The sequence below is a fragment of the Acomys russatus genome, chromosome 23 (genome assembly GCF_903995435.1).
Source record: "Acomys russatus chromosome 23, mAcoRus1.1, whole genome shotgun sequence".
NCBI classification, from domain to species: Eukaryota; Metazoa; Chordata; class Mammalia; order Rodentia; family Muridae; genus Acomys; species Acomys russatus.
In genome coordinates, this window is record NC_067159.1 from 54469095 (window position 1) to 54487921 (window position 18827).

The following is an 18827-nucleotide window of genomic DNA, read 5'->3' on the forward strand; positions in this document are numbered from 1 at the left end:
GTGCTATCTGTGTTTTCACCTTCTTGATTCCTGTTAACCCATGCTCACTACCCTCTTTGGTTCAAACTGGCTCCTTCCCAATCTAACAGCATTTCTTACAGAAAGTCTGTCCTTGACATGTGTACTAGAGTCTGCCTTATCTCTGACATCAAGGGAAACATCCATCTGACCCTGACTTCCCAGGTATGAAGCCTAATAATGTTCTTTCTTGATTAAATTAGCTTAAATTGGATTTCTGCTATTTACTGCCAAGACTTAGAAGGCCTGACAAGTTGGACATGGCTGCATCTGCTTTCCATCCCAGCACAGGCAGAGGCTGACACATCTGTATATTTGAAGCAAACATGGAATACTGGGCAAGCTTCAGACCAGCCAGGCTACTCAGTGAGACCCTGTCTCAGAACAGCAGCAACAACAACAGTCCACACACCAGCTGAGCCATGGGGGAGCTTTCAGAGTTCCAAGAAACCTTGTGACTGTAGGTACCGGGTGAGGAGAGGACAGAGAAGAGCACAGCAGGCCTGAAGCCTCAGTCTGGGAAGTCTGCAAATGTTTGGCCAGTGAGTCGCACTACTGGGGTCAGTCCAGTGCTGCCAGCTGTTTGGAAGCGCAACCACCATTCACAACACACATGAGCCTAGGGAAGAGGCAACCGCACCTCAAGAGGCTCTGACTGAGCTGCCCTCAGAGCTCATCTGCCACAGTCCCACAGAGGGAGGCTGGAGTGGTAGGCACTAAGGGAGCGTAAGCCACTAGAGTAGTAATTCTCCAACATACACCACATTGTGCAGAGGAAAGAGCACTTGCCAACAGCGGCTATTCCCTAAAACATGACAACTTCTGTTTCAACTAGTCTGACAGCACAGTCATCAGGTCCAAGGACACAGGGCTTTCTTTAAGGGTCTTCCCCTTGTATATTCTGAGAAATCCTGTGATGTCTGATTTTAAATACCAACTTACTACACCTTAGAATCATCTGGGAAGAGAGCTCAATTGAAAATTTGTTTTTATTATGTTGGTCTGTGGACATGTGTACAGGGAGACTATCTTGATTGTTAACTAATATGAGAAAATCCCGCCCATTATAGGTGACACCATTCCCTAGGCAGGGATTCCTGAACTCCAAAGGACAGGAAAAAGCCAGTTGAAAACAAGCAAGCAGGCAGCATGGATCGACTCTTACACTTTGCTCTTGACTGTAAATGCAATATGACTAAGTTCCTGCCTTTCATCCCTGCAATAAGGGACTGTCTCCTGCAATATTTTTAAATTTTGTTTGTCTGCTTATTTTTAAGACAGGGTCCCTCTATATACCCCTGGTTGCCATGAAACTCACTATGTAGACCAGGCTGTTCTAGAACTCAGACATCTACCTGCCTCTGCTACCCTGAGACTAAAGGTGTGTGCCACAATACCTGGCCTATACCTCGCAATTGTTGAATAAACTCTTTCTTCCCCTAAGTTGCTTTTTGGTCAGAGTGCTAAATCACAGCAGAAAAAAATCAAATTACACCACCTCTTAACTGTCTGATACATTTTTGTTTTTTGCTTAAAGTAGAACATGGTTATCAAATCAAGGGTATCCTCGATTATTTTTATGATTTTTAAATAATATTTTAGACTACAATTTGCATGAATTGACTACCTTAGGACCTTAAATATTTAGTTAGTCAAACAACTGCTTTTTATAATATTATGAAATAAATTCTTTAAAAATTACGTTTTGAATGTTACCAAAAATAAAATTTCTTACCTTGAAATTTTCTGTGATCAGAGTAAATAACTTGGTTGAATTTCCCACAACACAAGCAGTATTTGACATTATTATTTCCAAAGGTGATAAAACTTTGAGTTTAGTGATCACCTGAAATTATTAAAATAATCATTTTCTAAATTTAAGCAGTTTTATATTATTGTGAGAGGATTAAAGAACACAGATAAAATCTAACAGTCTTAATTCAATGTTGCAGTTAAGATGTATTTAAAATTCGGATATACTAAACATTAAGACCTAAATACAAATATAAAATATCAGAGACAAAGGCTATATTTTTTTCACTGGGTTTTAGCAGTCTAAACTCAAAATTAACCTGAGTTTACCAAATATTTATTCTCAATAGAAGATTTTTTAAATTAATGAATGTGTGTGTGTGTGTGTGTGTGTGTGTGTGTGTGTGTGTGTGTAGGAATTTTAATCCACAACACGGCTGCTGTGGCAAGGTATTTCCCCCATCTCCTCCAAATCCCTTCTAAGTCTATGCGATCTGGCTGGGATGCAGACACGCTCTGGATTGGAGTGTGACCTGGCTGGAACACAGACACGCCCTTAGTACACACCTTTAGCCCCAAACAATAAAACTAAGATTAGTTTATAAAACAAGACAGGCAATGTTTCAAAGTAATGGCTAATTGAGGGGCAAAGGGGCAAATCAGAGCAAGACTTGACAGAATGGGTTAGAGGTCGGATGTGCCCAGCTCTCACGAGAGCACAGGGCAGGAGGCAGCTACTTAAGACCAGTGCCAGGAGAGAGAGCCTGTGTGGGTTTGGTGCGCTTCAACTGAGTGCAGCTGAGTTCCTGTCGTCCCACTTAGTTCATGCAGCCAGTGCTGCTCAGCTCGTGGAGCTCAGAGGCAGTTTTTCCAAGCAGAGCAACTCATTCGGAGCCATGAGGAGCTGGATTGGATCAGTCAGCTTGGAGAGGAGTTTTGAACCAAAACAGCTGAGTTGAACCACCCAGAGTTCAGAAAGAGCTAGAAAGGGCGAGCTTATTCAGCAGTCTCAGAGGCTGAAAACACTCTAGGCCTAGGTTAGCAGACAGAGGCTGTAAGCTGAAGCCTTCACGGTGCAGGCACGCAGACTGGATTGTACAGAGGCTACAAGTGCCCAGGCCTAGGGATAGTTGACAGAAACGCTCTGAGCTCAGCCTAAGCCATGTATTGGTAAAGCTTGGGTACAGATCTCATCTCATCCCCACACCGGAAGAACTAAAAGCAACATTTACAGTGTGGGTCTACTTCAAATGTACACACTGTTACCTTTGCATACGTTGTGTTGTCTGCGAACTGGGACAGCATGATCTGCGGGCTCTTCAGGTCGATGCTCGCCATTCCTATCTCGCCTCTGGCCAGCCCTCTTCCTTCCACCACGGCTGCAATGACTGACGGCGCATGTGCAGACGCGGCAGAGGATGTAGCTGGTAGCAGTTTGCAAATAAAGAGTCTTATGAGTGTTAAAGTTGTTCATAACTCGCCCATATAAGACCTCAGAGCCCTACGTCTAGTTGCTTTACACCTTCTATTTAGTCCTTGGTAAGCTCACGCGTGTACACAATGAGTACTGGCCACAGCCACCAACTGCTCTTCTCATCCCACGAACACCTGCACTTCAGCCTGTCTCCTTCCACACTCATGTCCTCTCTTTATTACTCAATCCAACTAATGCTGCCTGCAGAACAGTGGCTGAGCCACGGCACTAACTTCATGCAGGACAGTGGCTGAGCCACGGCACTAACTTCATGCAGGACAGTGGCTGAGCCACGGCACTAACTTCATGCAGGTCTGGTACAGGCACCTTTATTCTCACAAAACCAAAATTTCATTGTCTAAAACAAATAAAATCATTAAAGCTCCAAGTATTGTGTCAAAACTTAACTTTACACTAAGAGTTATTTTGTGCCTTGATTTTGAGATAGGGTGTATATCCCTGGCTACCTAGAACTTGCTGAGGAGATCAGGCTGGCCTCCAACTTGTGGCAATCTTCCTGCCTCTGCCTCCTAAGGAGTGCTGAGATTACAGGTGTACACTACCAAGTGCTATCGGCCAGCTTGTGAGGTCTTTAGCAAATGCAGAGGTAGCTGCCCCTAAAGCTGGCTACAGGTTTCTAATTCCTGGGCTGAGCCTACATGCCCAGCCTTAATTTTACACAGGCAAGACATTTATACATTGTTTTATTTTTGAATTTTGTTTAATTGTTTGTTTTGTTGTGTAGCCTTGGCTGCCCTGGAACTTGTTCTGTAGACTATGCTGGCCTCAAACTCACAGATCCACCTGCCTCTGCCTCCCAAGTGCTGACTTTTATTTTGAATTTTATTGGAATAAATTCATTTTGAATTTGGGGTTAAAATACATGTTGTTCACCTTACTTGATCATATAACTGCTAAAATTATTTCATAAGAAGTAACTGTAAAGTAGAAAGTATAATGTAGGAATTGTCCTGTCTAACTCACAAGCTGGCCATAAGCAGTAAATGAAGGGAACTGTCACAGTGCAGCTACGAGCCGACATTTGCTAAGTGCTCATCATGTGTCGAGCATAGCTAAAGCTCTATACTTAGATTAATTTAGTTTTTTATAACATTCTACCGAATAGATACTTCTCTTTACTCAATTTACTTTAAAGGAGACTGAGAGATTAGCTCAATGGTAGAATGACTGCCTACCAGTGAGTGCAAGAACTTGGGCTTGACCCCCCGAATTAGTGAGCATATGAGTGAGTGAGCAAGTAAGTGAGTGAGTGAGCAAGCAAGCATGTGAGTATGTGAGTGAGTGAGTGAGTGAGCGAGCGAGCGAATGGCACGTGTAAAGTCTCAAGTGTAAAACAAAGGGGAAGTGCGAAGATGCTGTGAGATGCTGGAAGCAGTGGCTGGAGACATGCTGGGCAGCCTTCATGATGATGCCCACACACCGACACTTGATCTGACAGCAATGGAGAAGGAAGTTAGAAACACTGAGTGTGTGTGTGTGTGTGTGTGTGTGTGTGTGTGTGTGTGTGTGTGTGTGGTGTTCTGTGGACTTCACTGTATCCTCAGCATTCACATGCTCAAGTTCTAATCCCCTGCAAAATGTGACTCATTTACCTGCATCTGAGGATCACGTTTGCCCTTCACAGGGGTAATTAGTATTAAGTGTGGCCATGTGAGAGGCCTTACTCCATTATGACTGGCATACAAACGTGGCAAGTTTAGGACATACAGAGACTGGTGAAGAGACCAGAAAAACTGGCCAAGAGTGAGACAAGTAGAGAGGCCTCAGATAAGAAATAAATATTTGTTGTTTAAGACAATCAAGTTGAAGTATGACTGTAATAAGTGAACAAAAAATGGATCAACCAAATCCACATATAATGTAATTTCTATGTACAAAAAACATAAGCCACCGTTGTGGCTGGATGTGAAATGATCCCCAGTCATGAGTGAAGAGCTGGGAGCTGGCCCCCAGCAGGTGGCGCTGCTGAGATGGTGCCCATGACACTAGTGAGGGGCCATCACCATCTATGCAGCCTGTCTCCACTGAGATGCCATCATGTGTCACTGTGTGCATTAAAAAGTCATGCAGCAGCTGAGCATGATGGCTCCAGCGTTGACTTATACCAGCAACGGGGAGGCAGAGGCAGGCAGACCTCTGAGTTTGAGGCCAGCCTGGTCTACAGAGCAAAGTCCAGGACAGCCCAAGCTACACAGAAAGGCCCTGTCTCAAAAACTAAACCAAACCAAACCAAAACAGAAAACAAACCAACAACAAAAAGCAGCATCTTAAAATGTGTGTGCACATGTTGTGCAGCTGTTTTCTCTGCATGAAGCATTCCTTCTGGAGGCTCCACTTCTTCTCAGTCCAAGCCGGAGCAGTTTCTGCAGGAGGAAGGCTGGGGGAGCTACCCAAACTCTCCGAGCTGGGCTCACGGAGCTAGGCTGGATGGAGCTGTTTCTTTGGTTTGCTTTTAGCTCCCTATCTTAGGTGAACACATTTGTTCTTACCTTCCCAAGAAAAGTCACGCAACATTTACACACCCTGTAGCCAAGACATACTCTTACATATGCCTTAGGGAACTGGCGCACACAAAAAATCCACTGATTGATCCCTCAACATAATTGAGCACATTTAGATAAAAATTAAAAATTTGGTATTAGAAAAACACTCAAGTACTTAAATAGTACTCAAGAGTTTTATTCTGATCAAAGTTCTCACTTAAATATCACACGAGAGAGATTTTTTTTCTCTTTGTGTCAGAGAGGTTCAAATAACGCAAGGTTACATTTACTAACAAACAATGATAATAAAGCCTGGTGAGATGGTGAACACCTGTAATCCCAGCACTGGGGAGGTAGAGGCAGGTGGATCTCTGTGAGTTCAAAGCCGGCCTGGTCTAGAGATTGAGTCCAGGATAGACAAGGCTACACAGGGAAACCCTGTATTAAAAAAACCAAAAGCAAACAAACAAAAAACAAAAAAAAAGAAAGAAAGAAAAAGAAAAGAAAAAGCAAACAAACAAACAAACAAAAAGATAAAAAGCACATGGCCATAGGGGCCTTTCAGTCCTCTGTATTAGTGATAGATGAACTTCAAATGAGCCAACCACCCAATTTATAACTTACAAAGTTTTAAATGTTCAAAGGATCATCAGGGCTAATCTTTCACCAATTTTACCTGAGTACCCTATTTGAGGTGTCCGACTTTTGTAGCCCGATCTCTGGGGATTTCCAGCAGATAGCGGAGTTCTATATATTTGTGGATAATTGGTGTCTTGTGCAGAAGATGAGCTTGTACCAACAGGAACATTGGAGGCAACTTTGTGTGTGGCATAAGATCTTTTGTTTCCAAATGATGAACCTAAATTTGAAAAAACTATGATTAATTCTTAATGATTAGCATTAAAGAACTACGTATTAATTCCTAAAACTTACATTGTATCTACTTTCTGTAAAATTTAGTCTGATAGGCTGGGTACGATGGTACACACCTTTGATCCCCGAATTTAGGAGGCAGAAACAGGAGGATCTCTGTGAGTTCGAGACCAGCCTGGTCTACAAAGTGAGTCCATGACAGCCAGGGCTCTGCTACACAGAAGAAACCCTGTCTCAAACAAAACAAAACAAAACTTTAATCTGATAATTTAAAAATTATAACAAATAAGTTAAATGGTTATTTACAATCCTGTTCACAATGACTTTATTAGTCTTCATTATCATATTATTTTGGTTTGTCAAGACAGGGTTTCTCTGTGTAACAGACCCACCTGCCTTTGCCTCCCTGAACGCTGGGATTACAGTGTGGCCATGGCGCCCAGCTCTCCCCTCCTCTTACTGACCCCTTCCTCTTCACAACCAGCTCCCCCTCTGCTTTCATGTCTCTTTGTTGTTTCTAAGGCGAATCTCACTATGTACCGCAGGCTGGCGTTGAACTCACTCCGTAGCCCAGACTTGCCTCTAATTTATGATTCTCCTGCCTCAGCCTCCTGAGTGATGCCGGAGTTCCAGACATGTACCAGCATCTGGCTTGATAGCCACCTACTCGCATATGCTGATATGCGGCTGGAGTGCAGCTTCCCTTCGTGGGCAGTGTGCTTGCCTAGCATGGGGAGGCCCCGGGGTTCCTGCCAGCACACTGAGCCAGGCTTGCTGAGACACAGCTGTGCTCTCAGCTCTTGAGAGGAGGAGGAAAGCTTCAGAAGCTCATGGTCACCCTCACCTACAGACTGAGATGAGGCGTCTGAGACACACGGGATTTTGCTCCAAAAGTAAATTAATGTATTAAAGCGATATTCCAATATGGCTCTTAAGTACGGTTCCACCGAGACTAGCTGAACTACAAGTTTGCTTTCAGCCTCCAGGTAGTGTATATTACAGTGAGCGTTTCTCCTTCATTGTCCTCATCTGAATGCCTCCTGTGCAGTGTTATCAACTCTGCTCAGACTCAGTTGGTTTCAGTACTTTTTCCGACAGTTGCTTACCAACATGTTACCTACTGTACAGCCATGTCCTAACACTTCACACGTAGAACACAGCCCAGCACAGGCTCTGGGAACACAGAAGTTCCAGACAGAGAAGCAAATGAAAAACACGGCTCCTCCGTACCCCTTGACTTCCACGCATGTGTCTTTGCTCTCCTTACACTACCTATAGCTTCTGGCCCCAAGTCCATTTCCCCATGCCTTCCTGTTAACTGCTGGCCTACAGAGTTCCATACTTGTAAGACCTCACTACCAAATCATCATTTTATTTTCCCTGGGCATCTGTCTCATCTGTTCTCCTGTTTTCTACTGACATCCATTTCCTGACAACTTTCAGACGTTCACTCATCTCCCACACTATATAGCATGGCTGTTAAGATTTCCAGTGATGGAGCAGAGATGTCTGAGGCTTTGTAGACCACACTGTCACTGGGTCACAGTTCGTGTTCGACTCTGGCAGTACAGTAGGGGTGCAGCCTAGGTAGTATATAAATAAACGGACATGGCTATATTTCTTTTCCAAAAGAATTTCTATACATTGAAAGTGCTACCTTCATACAAGTCTTCCACAATTTAACTATTTCTTCACTCATAAAATCCAGTCAACCAATCCTGTTGTTACCCTTTAAATGAGCTGAACTCACCCTGAAGGACTTCTTCCACCCCTTTAAATGTATGGGCATTGGCTTGTATTTCTGTGCACCACAGAGACCAGAAAAGGGCATCAGATCTTTTGGCATCAGAGTTACAGACAGTTGTGAGCCCCCATGTGGGTGCTGGGAATTGAACACTGGACCTCGAAAAAGCAGCTAGTGCCCTTCAGCGACGACCCATCTCTCCAGCCCCAGGAGGAGTGACTTTAATAGTAAGCATCTGAATTAGATGAGACATTCACTTTAACCCATCATTCCATTCTGGAACGTAAAGACTAAAATCTGCCAGCCAAAGCTGTACCCTCCACTGTTAGAAACCCTAACGCCCAGTCACCCATTTACTATATACTTTTAAGAAGTAGGGGAGCAGGGCTGAGAGAGATGGCTCAGAAGTTAAGAGAACTGGCTGCTCCTCCAGAGGTCCTGAGTTCCCAGCAACCACATGGTGGCTCATAACCATCTAAATGAGATCTGGTGCCTTCTTCTGGCGTGCAGGCAGAATACAGTATAATAAACACATCTTTAAAAATTTAAAGAAAGAAAGAAAAAGGTAGCGGGGCCAGCAAGATGACTCAACGGGTAGAGGCATTTCCCACCAAGCCTGACTACCTGAGACCTTAGCTGGATTCCCAGGGTGGAGGTAGAGGGCTGTGTCCAGAACATCATCCTTGCACTTCCACACCCATCCCTGGTACTCTGACCCACACTCACATAGTCACACTGGTGGGGAAAATGTTAAACAATGTTTTTTTCTTTTCTTTTTTTTTTTTGTTTTTTTGTTTTTTTGTTTTTTTTCTTTTTTAAGGAGAAAAGTTAAAGGCCAGACATGATGGCTTCAAGTATAATCCAGCACTCAAGAGGGCAGGGTAGGACTGCTTGAAGAATTTCAGGCTAGGATTTCCTACTAATGAATTTCAGGGCGGCCTGGGCCACAGAGAAGCCGCCTTAAAACAAGACGTTACGGCTTTACACGGGAATACAAGTTTAACAGAGCTGAGCCACCCTTCCTTTCAGGTGTTAATGGAAGGCCTTGTGAAGAAGAGCCAAGGCTTTCGCCCCTGTGTTTTGTTCGGTTTGAAACTGTGAGTGAGGTCTGCTCATTCTGTAGCCCAGGCTAGCCTTGAACCTTGGTCGCCTGTGTTGGGATTAAGGGCACGACCTATCCTTTACCCTATGAATAAAGACTCCCGGTTCCTCCCGCCCCCCATGAATAAAGACTCCCAGTGGCTGTTTCCCCCTCCCTCTCCCCTCTCCCCCACGAATAAAGGACTCCCAGTGGCTGTCTCCCTCTCCCCCATGAACAGACTCCCGGTGGCTGTGTCTCCCCCTCCCCCATGAACAGACTCCCGGTGGCTGCCCCGTCCCGCCCGCCTGAGGGCGAGGCCCGGGCGCCTTGCCTGGCGCAGGCGGCGCGGGGCTGCTGCTGCTACTCCTGTCGGCTGCGGCGCCCTCCGTGCTAGGCCGGGACAAGGAGGCCGAGGGTCCACATGGGGCCTCCCTCCCCGATGGTGTCCCGCGTGGGGAGCAGGAGCCAAAAGCGGCCTCCTGCCTCAGCATCCCTCAGGCCAGCTCTTGACACGTGAGGCTTTGAGGACGAGCGGCTGAAAAGGCGGGAGATCCGGCGCAGGCGCAGTGTGCTCATGGCGCAGGCGCAGCGCGCTCATGGCTCAGGCGCAGGCGCAGCGCGCTTTCTCACCTTTGCCCCTAGGGACCGCTGCTTTGTTCTCATCTGCAGGAGGCTGTGTAGGCCTCCACAATCCTTAGGTATCAGGCTCAAAAACTTGTGGTGTCAATTTTCGCAACAGCTCATTTTGAAGGCAGAGCTGAGCTGAGGGACCGAGTACTTAACACTAACACGTGTCCCATGGTTGCAGTCGCAATACACTTAGCCGTGATGTGCCTAGTACCCAACGTCTAAGAGCGACGGTCTGTGCTCACAGCTGTACAACATAGTACAGGAGCAAGCAGGTGAGGTAACTCGGGCTGTTAAATCCAAACTGGCAGCTCACACTGTATATTAGCACACGGGGTAGAACAAACCACACCCTGTACTTAACCATTGGGAAGGTCATTCCAATGCTTTTTTTTTCCCCCAGAGCTGAGGACCCAGCGCTCTACCAGTGAGCTAAATCCCCAACCCCTCCAATGCTTACAGAGCAACTTCCAGGCGGCAGAACTGAGGTAGTTCCAGTTCAAATGCAGGGAGTGGCTCTGCTTGTCTGAGTAGGCGTGGTGTGGAGGCGTGTGCATGTCTGCCTGTCAACATGAAGGACTAAACCTCTGAAGCTGCAAGCAGTGCTACGTGCTTTGATAAATTAGTCATGGTCACTGTATCTCTTCACAGAAATAAGAGCACTTAAGACATGTAGGTTTAGAAGGTGTGTGTAGCCAACATGTGACTGAAATGCTTAAGCAACTCTTCTTAGGATTTAAGACATTGGTAAAACAAGCCTGGAAAAGCCTTAAAGATAATAACTTGTAGACAGCACCAGAAGTGTTCAGTGTGGGCAGAGGCTCCTCAAGGAATAGAGAGGAAAAGATATCACCTATGGTTCTTTCTTACCCAAAAGTAGCTACATACTAAACTAAGTCCAAACTACAAACTTACAGCAATGACCACTACTAACTCCATCTGTGGCCAGCCCACAGTAACCACATCAAACTCCCAGATGGGGTCTTTAAGAGCTAAGAAACAGAGCTGGAGAGATGACTCAGAGGTTAAGAGCACTATCTGCTCTTCCAATGGTCCATAGTGGCTCACAACCATCTGTAATGAGATCTGGTGCCCTCTTCTGGTGTGCAGGTGTACATGCAGACACAACACCGCATACATAATAAACAAATCTTTAAAAAAAGAAAAAAAAAAAGGGTCAAGACACAAGTACACCTTAAACCAATCCTTTGGGAGTGACTTCCAGGGTTCTGGTTGACCCAGCTTTAGCCCCGCCACAGGGCTAAAGGACTTATATAACCTTGGGACTTTTGAATCTGTCAAACGCGAAGTCTCAGTTCTAAAGAAACAGCTACACACAGACACTCAGTTTTGTGCATCTTTTATTTAAATCATGGGTTTCACTCACTTGTATCAGTTAAAATCATTTCCAATCAGTGTTACAGGTTAGGGACATAAGGAGGCATCAAATACCAGCTTTTAAGTTTGTTAGAGACATCAAAAACAAACTTCAAGTATAGGCAAAAACTGTACTAAGAACACAGCAGAAGATCTAAATATACTTTACAATACTTATAATTATATAATTTATCATTAACATATGATATACAAAGTATTAACAGTCACTTTTAGGTTTGACAAGCACTTCAAACACAGCCATTTCATAGTGCACACTGGAGCATCTTGACGGCGGCCTCTAGCTCACTAGCTGAGGCTGGACATTCACCCTCTGGAGCACCTCTTCCGGCATGCAGAAGACGGGACTCACCGGCTTGATCTGCTCTTCTCCCAGGAGTGACAACCCAGCAATGCCAAATAAGGTGTGAAAAGGATCCACCTGCGAAGTTCATAACAGTGATAACTCAGTCACCTGCCCAATCTCAAAACAGTATTGGTAAGAAACTTCTATAAGCTCTAGCCTTATTTTACAATCTACAGAAACATTCAGAGCAACCTTTGCACTATTGCTTACACGGCACTGTTTCTACCACACTGGAAATTCTGGGTTAACCATGCAAGTCACCAACAATGTAAAACTGCAAAGCCATAGGACGGTACTTGCCATATCTCCTGGCCTGTCTGCAAAGCCTCCTGTCTCTTCATCTTGACATGCTAAGATGAAACTTCGAAGCTTTTCTCTGTCAATCCAATGAAGTCTTCCAATTATCTTTAGGGAGGCCAAGACCCACCACGAATAGCACACATCTGGTAACTGTGGGGGGAATCAGTCAGACTGTTAGCACTATTTTACTGTTCTATTTCCTTAGATTTGATGGAAACCTTTTTGTCTAATCCCTTGCTCCAACAACGGGGAAGAAAACAAAGAAGCCTGAGGCAGTGCAACTGCTACATTTTACATTATTTTATTTTACTGGTACTCACACCACTTCAGTATTAGTTGGCAAACATATGCCAACTTACTGATCTTCATGAGTAATATCTAGGCAATTCTCAGCTGAGGTAAAACCCAGGAGGTAAGATCTTCTAGGCAGACCATTTTCAGCGCTGCCCGGGGGACAGGCATCTGAGAGTTCACCAGCCAGGCCCTACAGATCTGTTAGCCTGAACAATTTACATTGGCTGAGCTCCGAGAGTGACTAACAGGCACACTAAGAGTCCCTAGTTTCTAGGTTTCAGCCAACAGTTTAGTGACTAGCTTAAAATTAGGCCCTGCTTCCATACTACCCATGATGCACCCTTCCCTCCTCACGCAAATTCAAGACATTAGCATATACTAATTCTCTCACCAGCGAGCAAATGGGAGCCTTCTTTTTATTCCTGAATACAAACAAATCACATAGCTACCAGCTGAAATGCTGTGCAAAAATGCCTTTCATTCAGGTCTGGGCCTGTGCACCGTCTTCGGGACAGGCTGTCACAGGCTCCACTCTTTTCACACTAACATTCCGTGTGCCTGCGCGGTCACACGGGCAGTTTGGAGCTCAGATTCGCTGTATGTGAAGTATTCATCTTATTTATTGACAAGGCCTATCCCAGGTCTACCTGAGTAAACTAGGCTGGCTTTAGACTCAAAGATCTCTTGCCGGTGTCTTCCAGATGGTGGTCACTTTTGAGCACACAGTGGTAGAAAATAGCACCCACATTCCCCATATCTGGAAATGATCTCAGGGTCCATGAGAGCCCTAAGTTCTCTCCTTAAAGTACCTTACAGCTATATAAGAAAAACAGCTCAGTCCTACGCTTCAGGACCAGGCCCCTCAGGGTGTAACAAAGAAGCACTATAGATAATACAAGCAATACCTTCTCTGGTCTCCCATTGAGTCCGCCTGAGGGCAACTGTCGTTCGCAAAGCCACCAGCCCAGTAAGTCAGAGTTCACTTGATGCAGCTGACTAGTGATCGCCAGGAATCCTGTGCAACAATAGATCTAAAATTACAGACATAAAGTACACAGGTATAATTTAAGAGAAAGCGACAGACACTACCAAAATTATGAAAACACCTCCTAGCTTACAATCTCTTTGTTCAACTACAACTTAAACACACAATGGTCTCTAGCACAGGAAAAAACCCTGCTCACTTGGACACACTGGGCTACATGCCCACCACCCCAGCATGTGGCAATTCTCGAGGCCAGCTGATAATACAGAATGCAGTTGCTGTGTAAGTAAGTGCCATAGGGAACACTGGCTGCGCCTCCTTAGGACTAAAGCTGACACACAGCACACACGCAAACCCCGCTCTCCTTAACTAACAAGCTGTGGCCATGAATCTCTCATCTTTTAATGCCAGCTATACCCTCCAAGTTTTACCAAACTTTAATTGTAAGATTACCTGTCCAGCGTGAGATTCAGAGCCTGGTCTACACCCAAATCCACCATCAAAGTTCATACAGGACAAAACAAATTCAATCGCCTTCTCCACATTAATAGCATCAAGCCTGCCCTGTAAGAAGGAACAGAACTGTCATCAGGACCCGGAACGCTCACACATGTCCCATCAGGCCCTTCCACCCGACACCCCAGGCTTACCAAGAGAGCCAAAGTTGCCACTGCACAAAATGAGAATCTTGTATCAATCTCTCCTAAAGACAAAGAGCCAAGGCAGCCATGTAAACGTTACAGCTTAAGCACAAAACCCTCCTGTACACCGTATTTCCCAAAGCCCAGGCTAACTTTAGTCATGAAGAGGCAGTCCTCCCAAAACCTCTATGGAAACCAGCTAGAAAACTAGAAAGAGCAGCAGCCTTTCTACGTAGCTTACAAGGACCTACAAGTGGAAGGATTCTATGCCAAGGGTTCAATCTAATAATGCAATCAACACCCTCCTATCAAGGTTCACATCCCACAAAGCAGCTGGTCTCAGGCCTGCATTTTGTTCCACCCGAATTATCTACACTAATCAGATAAAAATATTTCCATCTCCCAACTCAGATATTTACCAATTTGATAAGCTTTTTTTTTTTAAAGACTTCCCCTTTTCAGGGAGGTTAGCCCTTCAAAGCTACTAAATATTGGGGATAAAAATGGAACCTACCTTATCTTTTAGTGTGGTGTGCTGACAGGCCAGCACGGGGCATGCTGGGACTCCCAGCAGGCCATCTAGTCCAGTTAGACCAACTGCTTAGTGGGACCTGAAAAGATGAACAACTTGAAGTCGTCTACGACTCTACCCAGACAAAGACATTCTGAGGAAGGAGTAGCCGACCAGACTGGCCTTACCCCAAATGTCCCCGGCAAACGAGCCGTCCTCTCTCTGTAGACTCTGGACGTACGCCACCACTCTATCCACGTCGATAACGTGCACACTATCATACAGAGTAAGAATCTGAAAGACAGTTCAGTATTGAGCTGTCCTGTCCCCACTGACACCCCTCCAAGTTCACCATAAACTTTCCAGGCTGTTACTCAGTTACAACCAAGCCCTGCTGGACATTGTTTAATTACAGTGTCTTTACTACATAAACACTACATGGGTGATCTCAGAAACAAGCACAGTGGTAGGACTTAACCATCCCCTGGCGCTTCAGTAAAACCACACTAGAGTTTCAGCTCTATCCAGATGAAATCTGCCCAGGGAGGTCTCAGTGCCATCTTGAGAACGTGCATCACGTTAGCACTCAGCTAATACATGCCATGACATCACTGACCCTGCAGGGCAGGCCTCACTCAGGACAGGAAGTCTTTACCTGGACAGCACTCAGCGTGTACAGAAGATGGGGATCATGCCCAATGCTGGCGCTTACTCCCCCACACTCATGTTGGCAGGACTTGATGAACACCAGTATCTCCTCTCTGTTCATCCGATGAAGCTGGCCCATGAGGTCCATCACCGTCAGGCCCCAGTAGATGCCACTCATCCTCAAGTACTCGGACATACAGTATTCCTACAAGTTTCTTAAATGTCAATCTGATTTCATACAACCCACCTCAGTTTTTTTTTTTAAAGTTTGCTGTGGCCAACTTTTATAAAGGCCCCTTTAAGGCAGCAGACCCCCACCCCCAACGTCAAACAGGGGTCACATAAGTGCATTGGAAAACAGATCTATGATTCCTAACAGCTATGGCTCTCCTTAACATAAGGAAAGTCTAAAGTTATAGAAATAGACAAACATCAATGTCTACTAAAACCCAGAGTGACAAGCCCCCAACTCACTACTTTCCCACCAGGGCAAAACCTTTCCAAGGTCTCAGCGTAATTCTAGAGCTAAAGTGTTATTACACATCAGCAAATTCAGATAATACATGCCAACACATCATTGACCTTGAAGGTTATACCCGAGCCAGAAGGGTGCAAGCCCCTTCCTTCCACCTTGGCCCTTCATGTACCAGTTAAGTTTGGCTGATGGACGAGGCACACCTATCATACTGGACCCCAGGCCCACGGATCCAACTTACAGCAGTTAGAAAGCCATACGCACATAATCATCCTTCTTTGAGCCGTAGGAGGCAATATAGTCAGCATGCTTTCCCAGCAGCAGGGTGCCAGGCGCGTCCGACTTGATGGTAACGTCCTTCTGTGGTGTGCCCTTGCAATAGAGCAGAAGAGGCCCCATCGTCAGTCACTTACGTTCAACTTGCACTTCCATTATCCTCAAAACCCGGCAACCCAGACTCAAATATGAGCAGACCCTGGTATTTTTTTTTTCAGGTCTCAGAGTAATTCTAGAGCTAAAGTGGTTAATAATCAACTTCAGATTCAGAATACATGCCAGCTCATCACTGACCCGAAATCAATCACCTTTCTTAAGCTCATCTTTGAGTTATGCCGAAAATTGCAAGCAGCAAATTTCTGCTTAAGAAAGTTGAGGCTCCAGAGATCTCCTACAGCCCTCCAATGTTAGTTACTCCACTACCAAAAAAAAAAAAAAAAAAAAAAAAAATCAGTCCCGTTTGCTCCAAATCCCACCTACGCACCTAAACCGCATCAATGGCCTGGCAAGTAGGTAAAAGCGATTACCAAATTAAGTGATTTTCTTTTTGACTCAGGATCTCAGCTACGAAGCCCTGTCTGATCTGGAACTCCCAATGTAGACAGGCTGCGTTCAAGAGACCTGCCTGCTTCTGCCTCGGGAGTGACAGGATTGAAGGCGTGGGCAAAGGCCGACTTTCTGCCATCCCAGGTAAAATGTAAAACAATATCCTTAACGATCGCGTAACCCGGAGGAGAAAAACAGGCACGCCCAAGTCCCCAATGTAGAGAGAGGAAAAAAAAAAAATCAGGCGGCCCAATCGTGAGAGGCTCGTCCAGAATTAAAGTGGATAAAACCCCAAAGCCTCGGGAACTGCAGAAAACGCTGAGCAATCGCTCAAGGAGCCGTCCATGCCGGGCCTGAGGAGGCCGAGGCAGGAGCGTTGCAGGGAGCTCCAGGCCAGGCTGGGCATCAGGTGAATGCTAGCCTTGCAGGGGGGCTAACATGCTTGACGCTCCCCGCCCCGCCGCCCAGGCTTGCCCCGCTCCCGCACCGCGGAGATGTCGCTCTCACCATGTCCGCCCGCCGAAAGACAGAAGCGCGCCCGAGCACAGGGAGTCAGCGCCCGCGCGCATGCGCATTCGCGCCCGCCGGCCCACGCCCAGCCCAGCGGTTCACGTTCCGCCCGAAGGACCTCGCGGTCACGATTTAGCTGGTCGCACTCCTGCCTGAAGGACTCCGCGGTCACGATGTAGCCGTCCACGTTTCTGCCTGAAGGACCCCGTGTCGCTCAGTTTCCTAAATGCTTTCCTAGCTTTTCAGCCACTTAATAGAATAAACCAGGGGTGGTGCCGTCCTGTAATCCCAACACCAGGAAAGTGGAGGCAGGAGGATCAGTAGTCCAAGTTCTTAGCTGTGTAGGCTCTTGGAGACCATCCTGGCCTAGAGTCCCTAACAACAACAACAAAAAAAATGTATAAATTATAGTACATCTATTTAATAGAACAACAACAACAAAAAAAGAGCCACATGTGTTGCTATGGGAAAGATGTACAAAAAGATACCATGTGATAAACCAGGCGTGGTGGTGCACGCCTTAATCTCAGCACTCGGGAAGCAGAGGCAGGAGGATCGCTGTGAGTTCAAGGCCAGCCTGGTCTACAAGGAATCCAGGACAGCCAAGGCTAACACAGAGAAACCCTGTCTCGAAAAACCAAACCAAAAAAAAAAAGGTTGCCCTTGAGCTAGATTTTTTAGGTTGTTTTTGGTTTTGTTTTTATTTGGTTTTTTTGAACACGGGGTTTCTGTGTAACAGCCTTGGCTGGCCTGGACACTATTTGTAGACCAGGCTGGCCTCGAATTCACAAAGATCTGCCTGCTTTTGCCTCCTGAGTGCTGGAATTAAAGGCGTGCTCCAGCTCCATCACCGCCCGGCTTGGGTTGGGTTCTTTAAACCACTAACATAAGATTTACTTTTCACTCTGTACTGCTAAGTTAGTAGGATTTAACCTCTTCAATTTTAACCTTTTTTTCTTTTTAAAGGTCTTGGAATTGAATTCATAGCTTTGAAAATACTAGGCACCGATTGCTCTCCCCAGCCCAGTTTGCCTCTTCAAAGAATAAAATATGCCTCTCCACCTCAAAGAACTATACTGATTTATAGGTTCATCTCCTCGCCCACCCACCCACCGACCCCCTAGTCAACATGTCAGAGAGATATGAAGGTGACCAATATAAACTGGAAACTGCCATAGTTGAGCTGGGCATGGTGACGCAAGCCTTTAGTCCCAGCACTCAGAAACAGAGGCAAACGGATCTCTGTGAGTTCAAGGCCAGGCTGGTCTAAAAAGCGAGTCCAGGACAGCCAGCCAGGGCTGTTACACAGAGAAACCCTGTCTTGAAAAACAAAAACAAGAACAAAAAGAAAGAAACAAAAATGCTGTAGTTGTAAAATATAAATTGTGTGACACACTGTTTGTTTTAAAGTTTGTTTGTTGTCTGCCTTCTAAATATCTGTGCTTATACCCATGTACAAAAGCTACTCCGAGCCGTAGTCAGGAACAATGGTAAATGTGAAGACTCTTGGCTGCGCAAAGGTCTCAGGAGAATGTGGTGTTGAGGCTGAGCTCTAAAAACGTTTATCTCCCTCTAAAGCTTAGTGATCATCACAGAAGAGCGGGATGGAAGAAGGTTAGGATGTTACCCTCTGGTATGCAGCACCACAGCCTTGAACTCTATTGAGTTATTGCAAGTGGAAAGGTCTACAGTTTCAGTGGGAACCCAGATGAAAGAGGGTCTGCAGGAAAAGCTGTGCTTTTTTTTTTTTTTTTTTTTTTTTTTTTTGCCTCAATGCCTTCTCCTTTTGCTGCGGGTTTATGTTACAGCCGCCGCCGCCGCCGCCTC

General features: G+C 45.6%; 2 protein-coding genes and 3 non-coding genes across 5 annotated transcripts in view; all 5 read right to left on the reverse strand.

Moving 5' to 3' along the window:
• The window catches only part of Msh4 (mutS homolog 4), a 59765-nt gene extending 49736 nt beyond the window's left edge, over positions 1–10029 (reverse strand). The window contains exons 1-4 of the mRNA XM_051165759.1: positions 9760–10029; positions 6425–6607; positions 3037–3194; positions 1754–1864 (exon numbers count right to left, since the gene is read on the reverse strand). Coding sequence (XP_051021716.1) covers positions 1754–1864; positions 3037–3194; positions 6425–6607; positions 9760–9937 — 630 coding nt within the window. The 5' untranslated portion in view covers positions 9938–10029. The remainder of the gene's footprint in view (positions 1–1753; positions 1865–3036; positions 3195–6424; positions 6608–9759) is intronic.
• Positions 10030–11417: 1388 nt separating this feature from the next.
• Rabggtb (Rab geranylgeranyltransferase subunit beta) lies at positions 11418–16306 on the reverse strand. Its single transcript, XM_051165711.1, has 8 exons — positions 15933–16306; positions 15201–15398; positions 14734–14839; positions 14044–14096; positions 13847–13957; positions 13314–13439; positions 12115–12264; positions 11418–11889 (listed from the first exon to the last, which is right to left on the reverse strand). The coding sequence occupies exons 1-8, from the start codon at positions 16065–16067 to the stop codon at positions 11749–11751; spliced, it is 1020 nt and encodes a 339-aa protein (XP_051021668.1). The 5' UTR covers positions 16068–16306; the 3' UTR covers positions 11418–11748.
• Positions 15090–15162, reverse strand: LOC127206798 (small nucleolar RNA SNORD45). Its single transcript, XR_007832888.1, has one exon. It is a non-coding gene; the product is annotated as a small nucleolar RNA SNORD45 (small nucleolar RNA).
• On the reverse strand, positions 15696–15776 carry LOC127206795 (small nucleolar RNA SNORD45). Its single transcript, XR_007832886.1, has one exon. It is a non-coding gene; the product is annotated as a small nucleolar RNA SNORD45 (small nucleolar RNA).
• On the reverse strand, positions 16160–16239 carry LOC127206796 (small nucleolar RNA SNORD45). The gene has a single exon (XR_007832887.1). It is a non-coding gene; the product is annotated as a small nucleolar RNA SNORD45 (small nucleolar RNA).
• Positions 16307–18827: the final 2521 nt, after the last annotated feature.

What these genes read in the sequence shown, in the direction of transcription:
- Rabggtb (XM_051165711.1), bottom strand. Translation starts at nt 16,067, where the DNA reads ATGGGGCCTCTTCTGCTCTATTGCAAGGGCACACCACAGAAGGACGTT. An exon ending in CTGAATCTCACGCTGGACAG is followed by an intron (nt 13,440 to 13,846) that starts GTAATCTTACAA and finishes CTGTAATTTTAG; the next exon opens with ATCTATTGTTGCACAGGATT. An exon ending in TCAATGGGAGACCAGAGAAG is followed by an intron (nt 12,265 to 13,313) that starts GTATTGCTTGTA and finishes TTCCCCCCACAG; the next exon opens with TTACCAGATGTGTGCTATTC.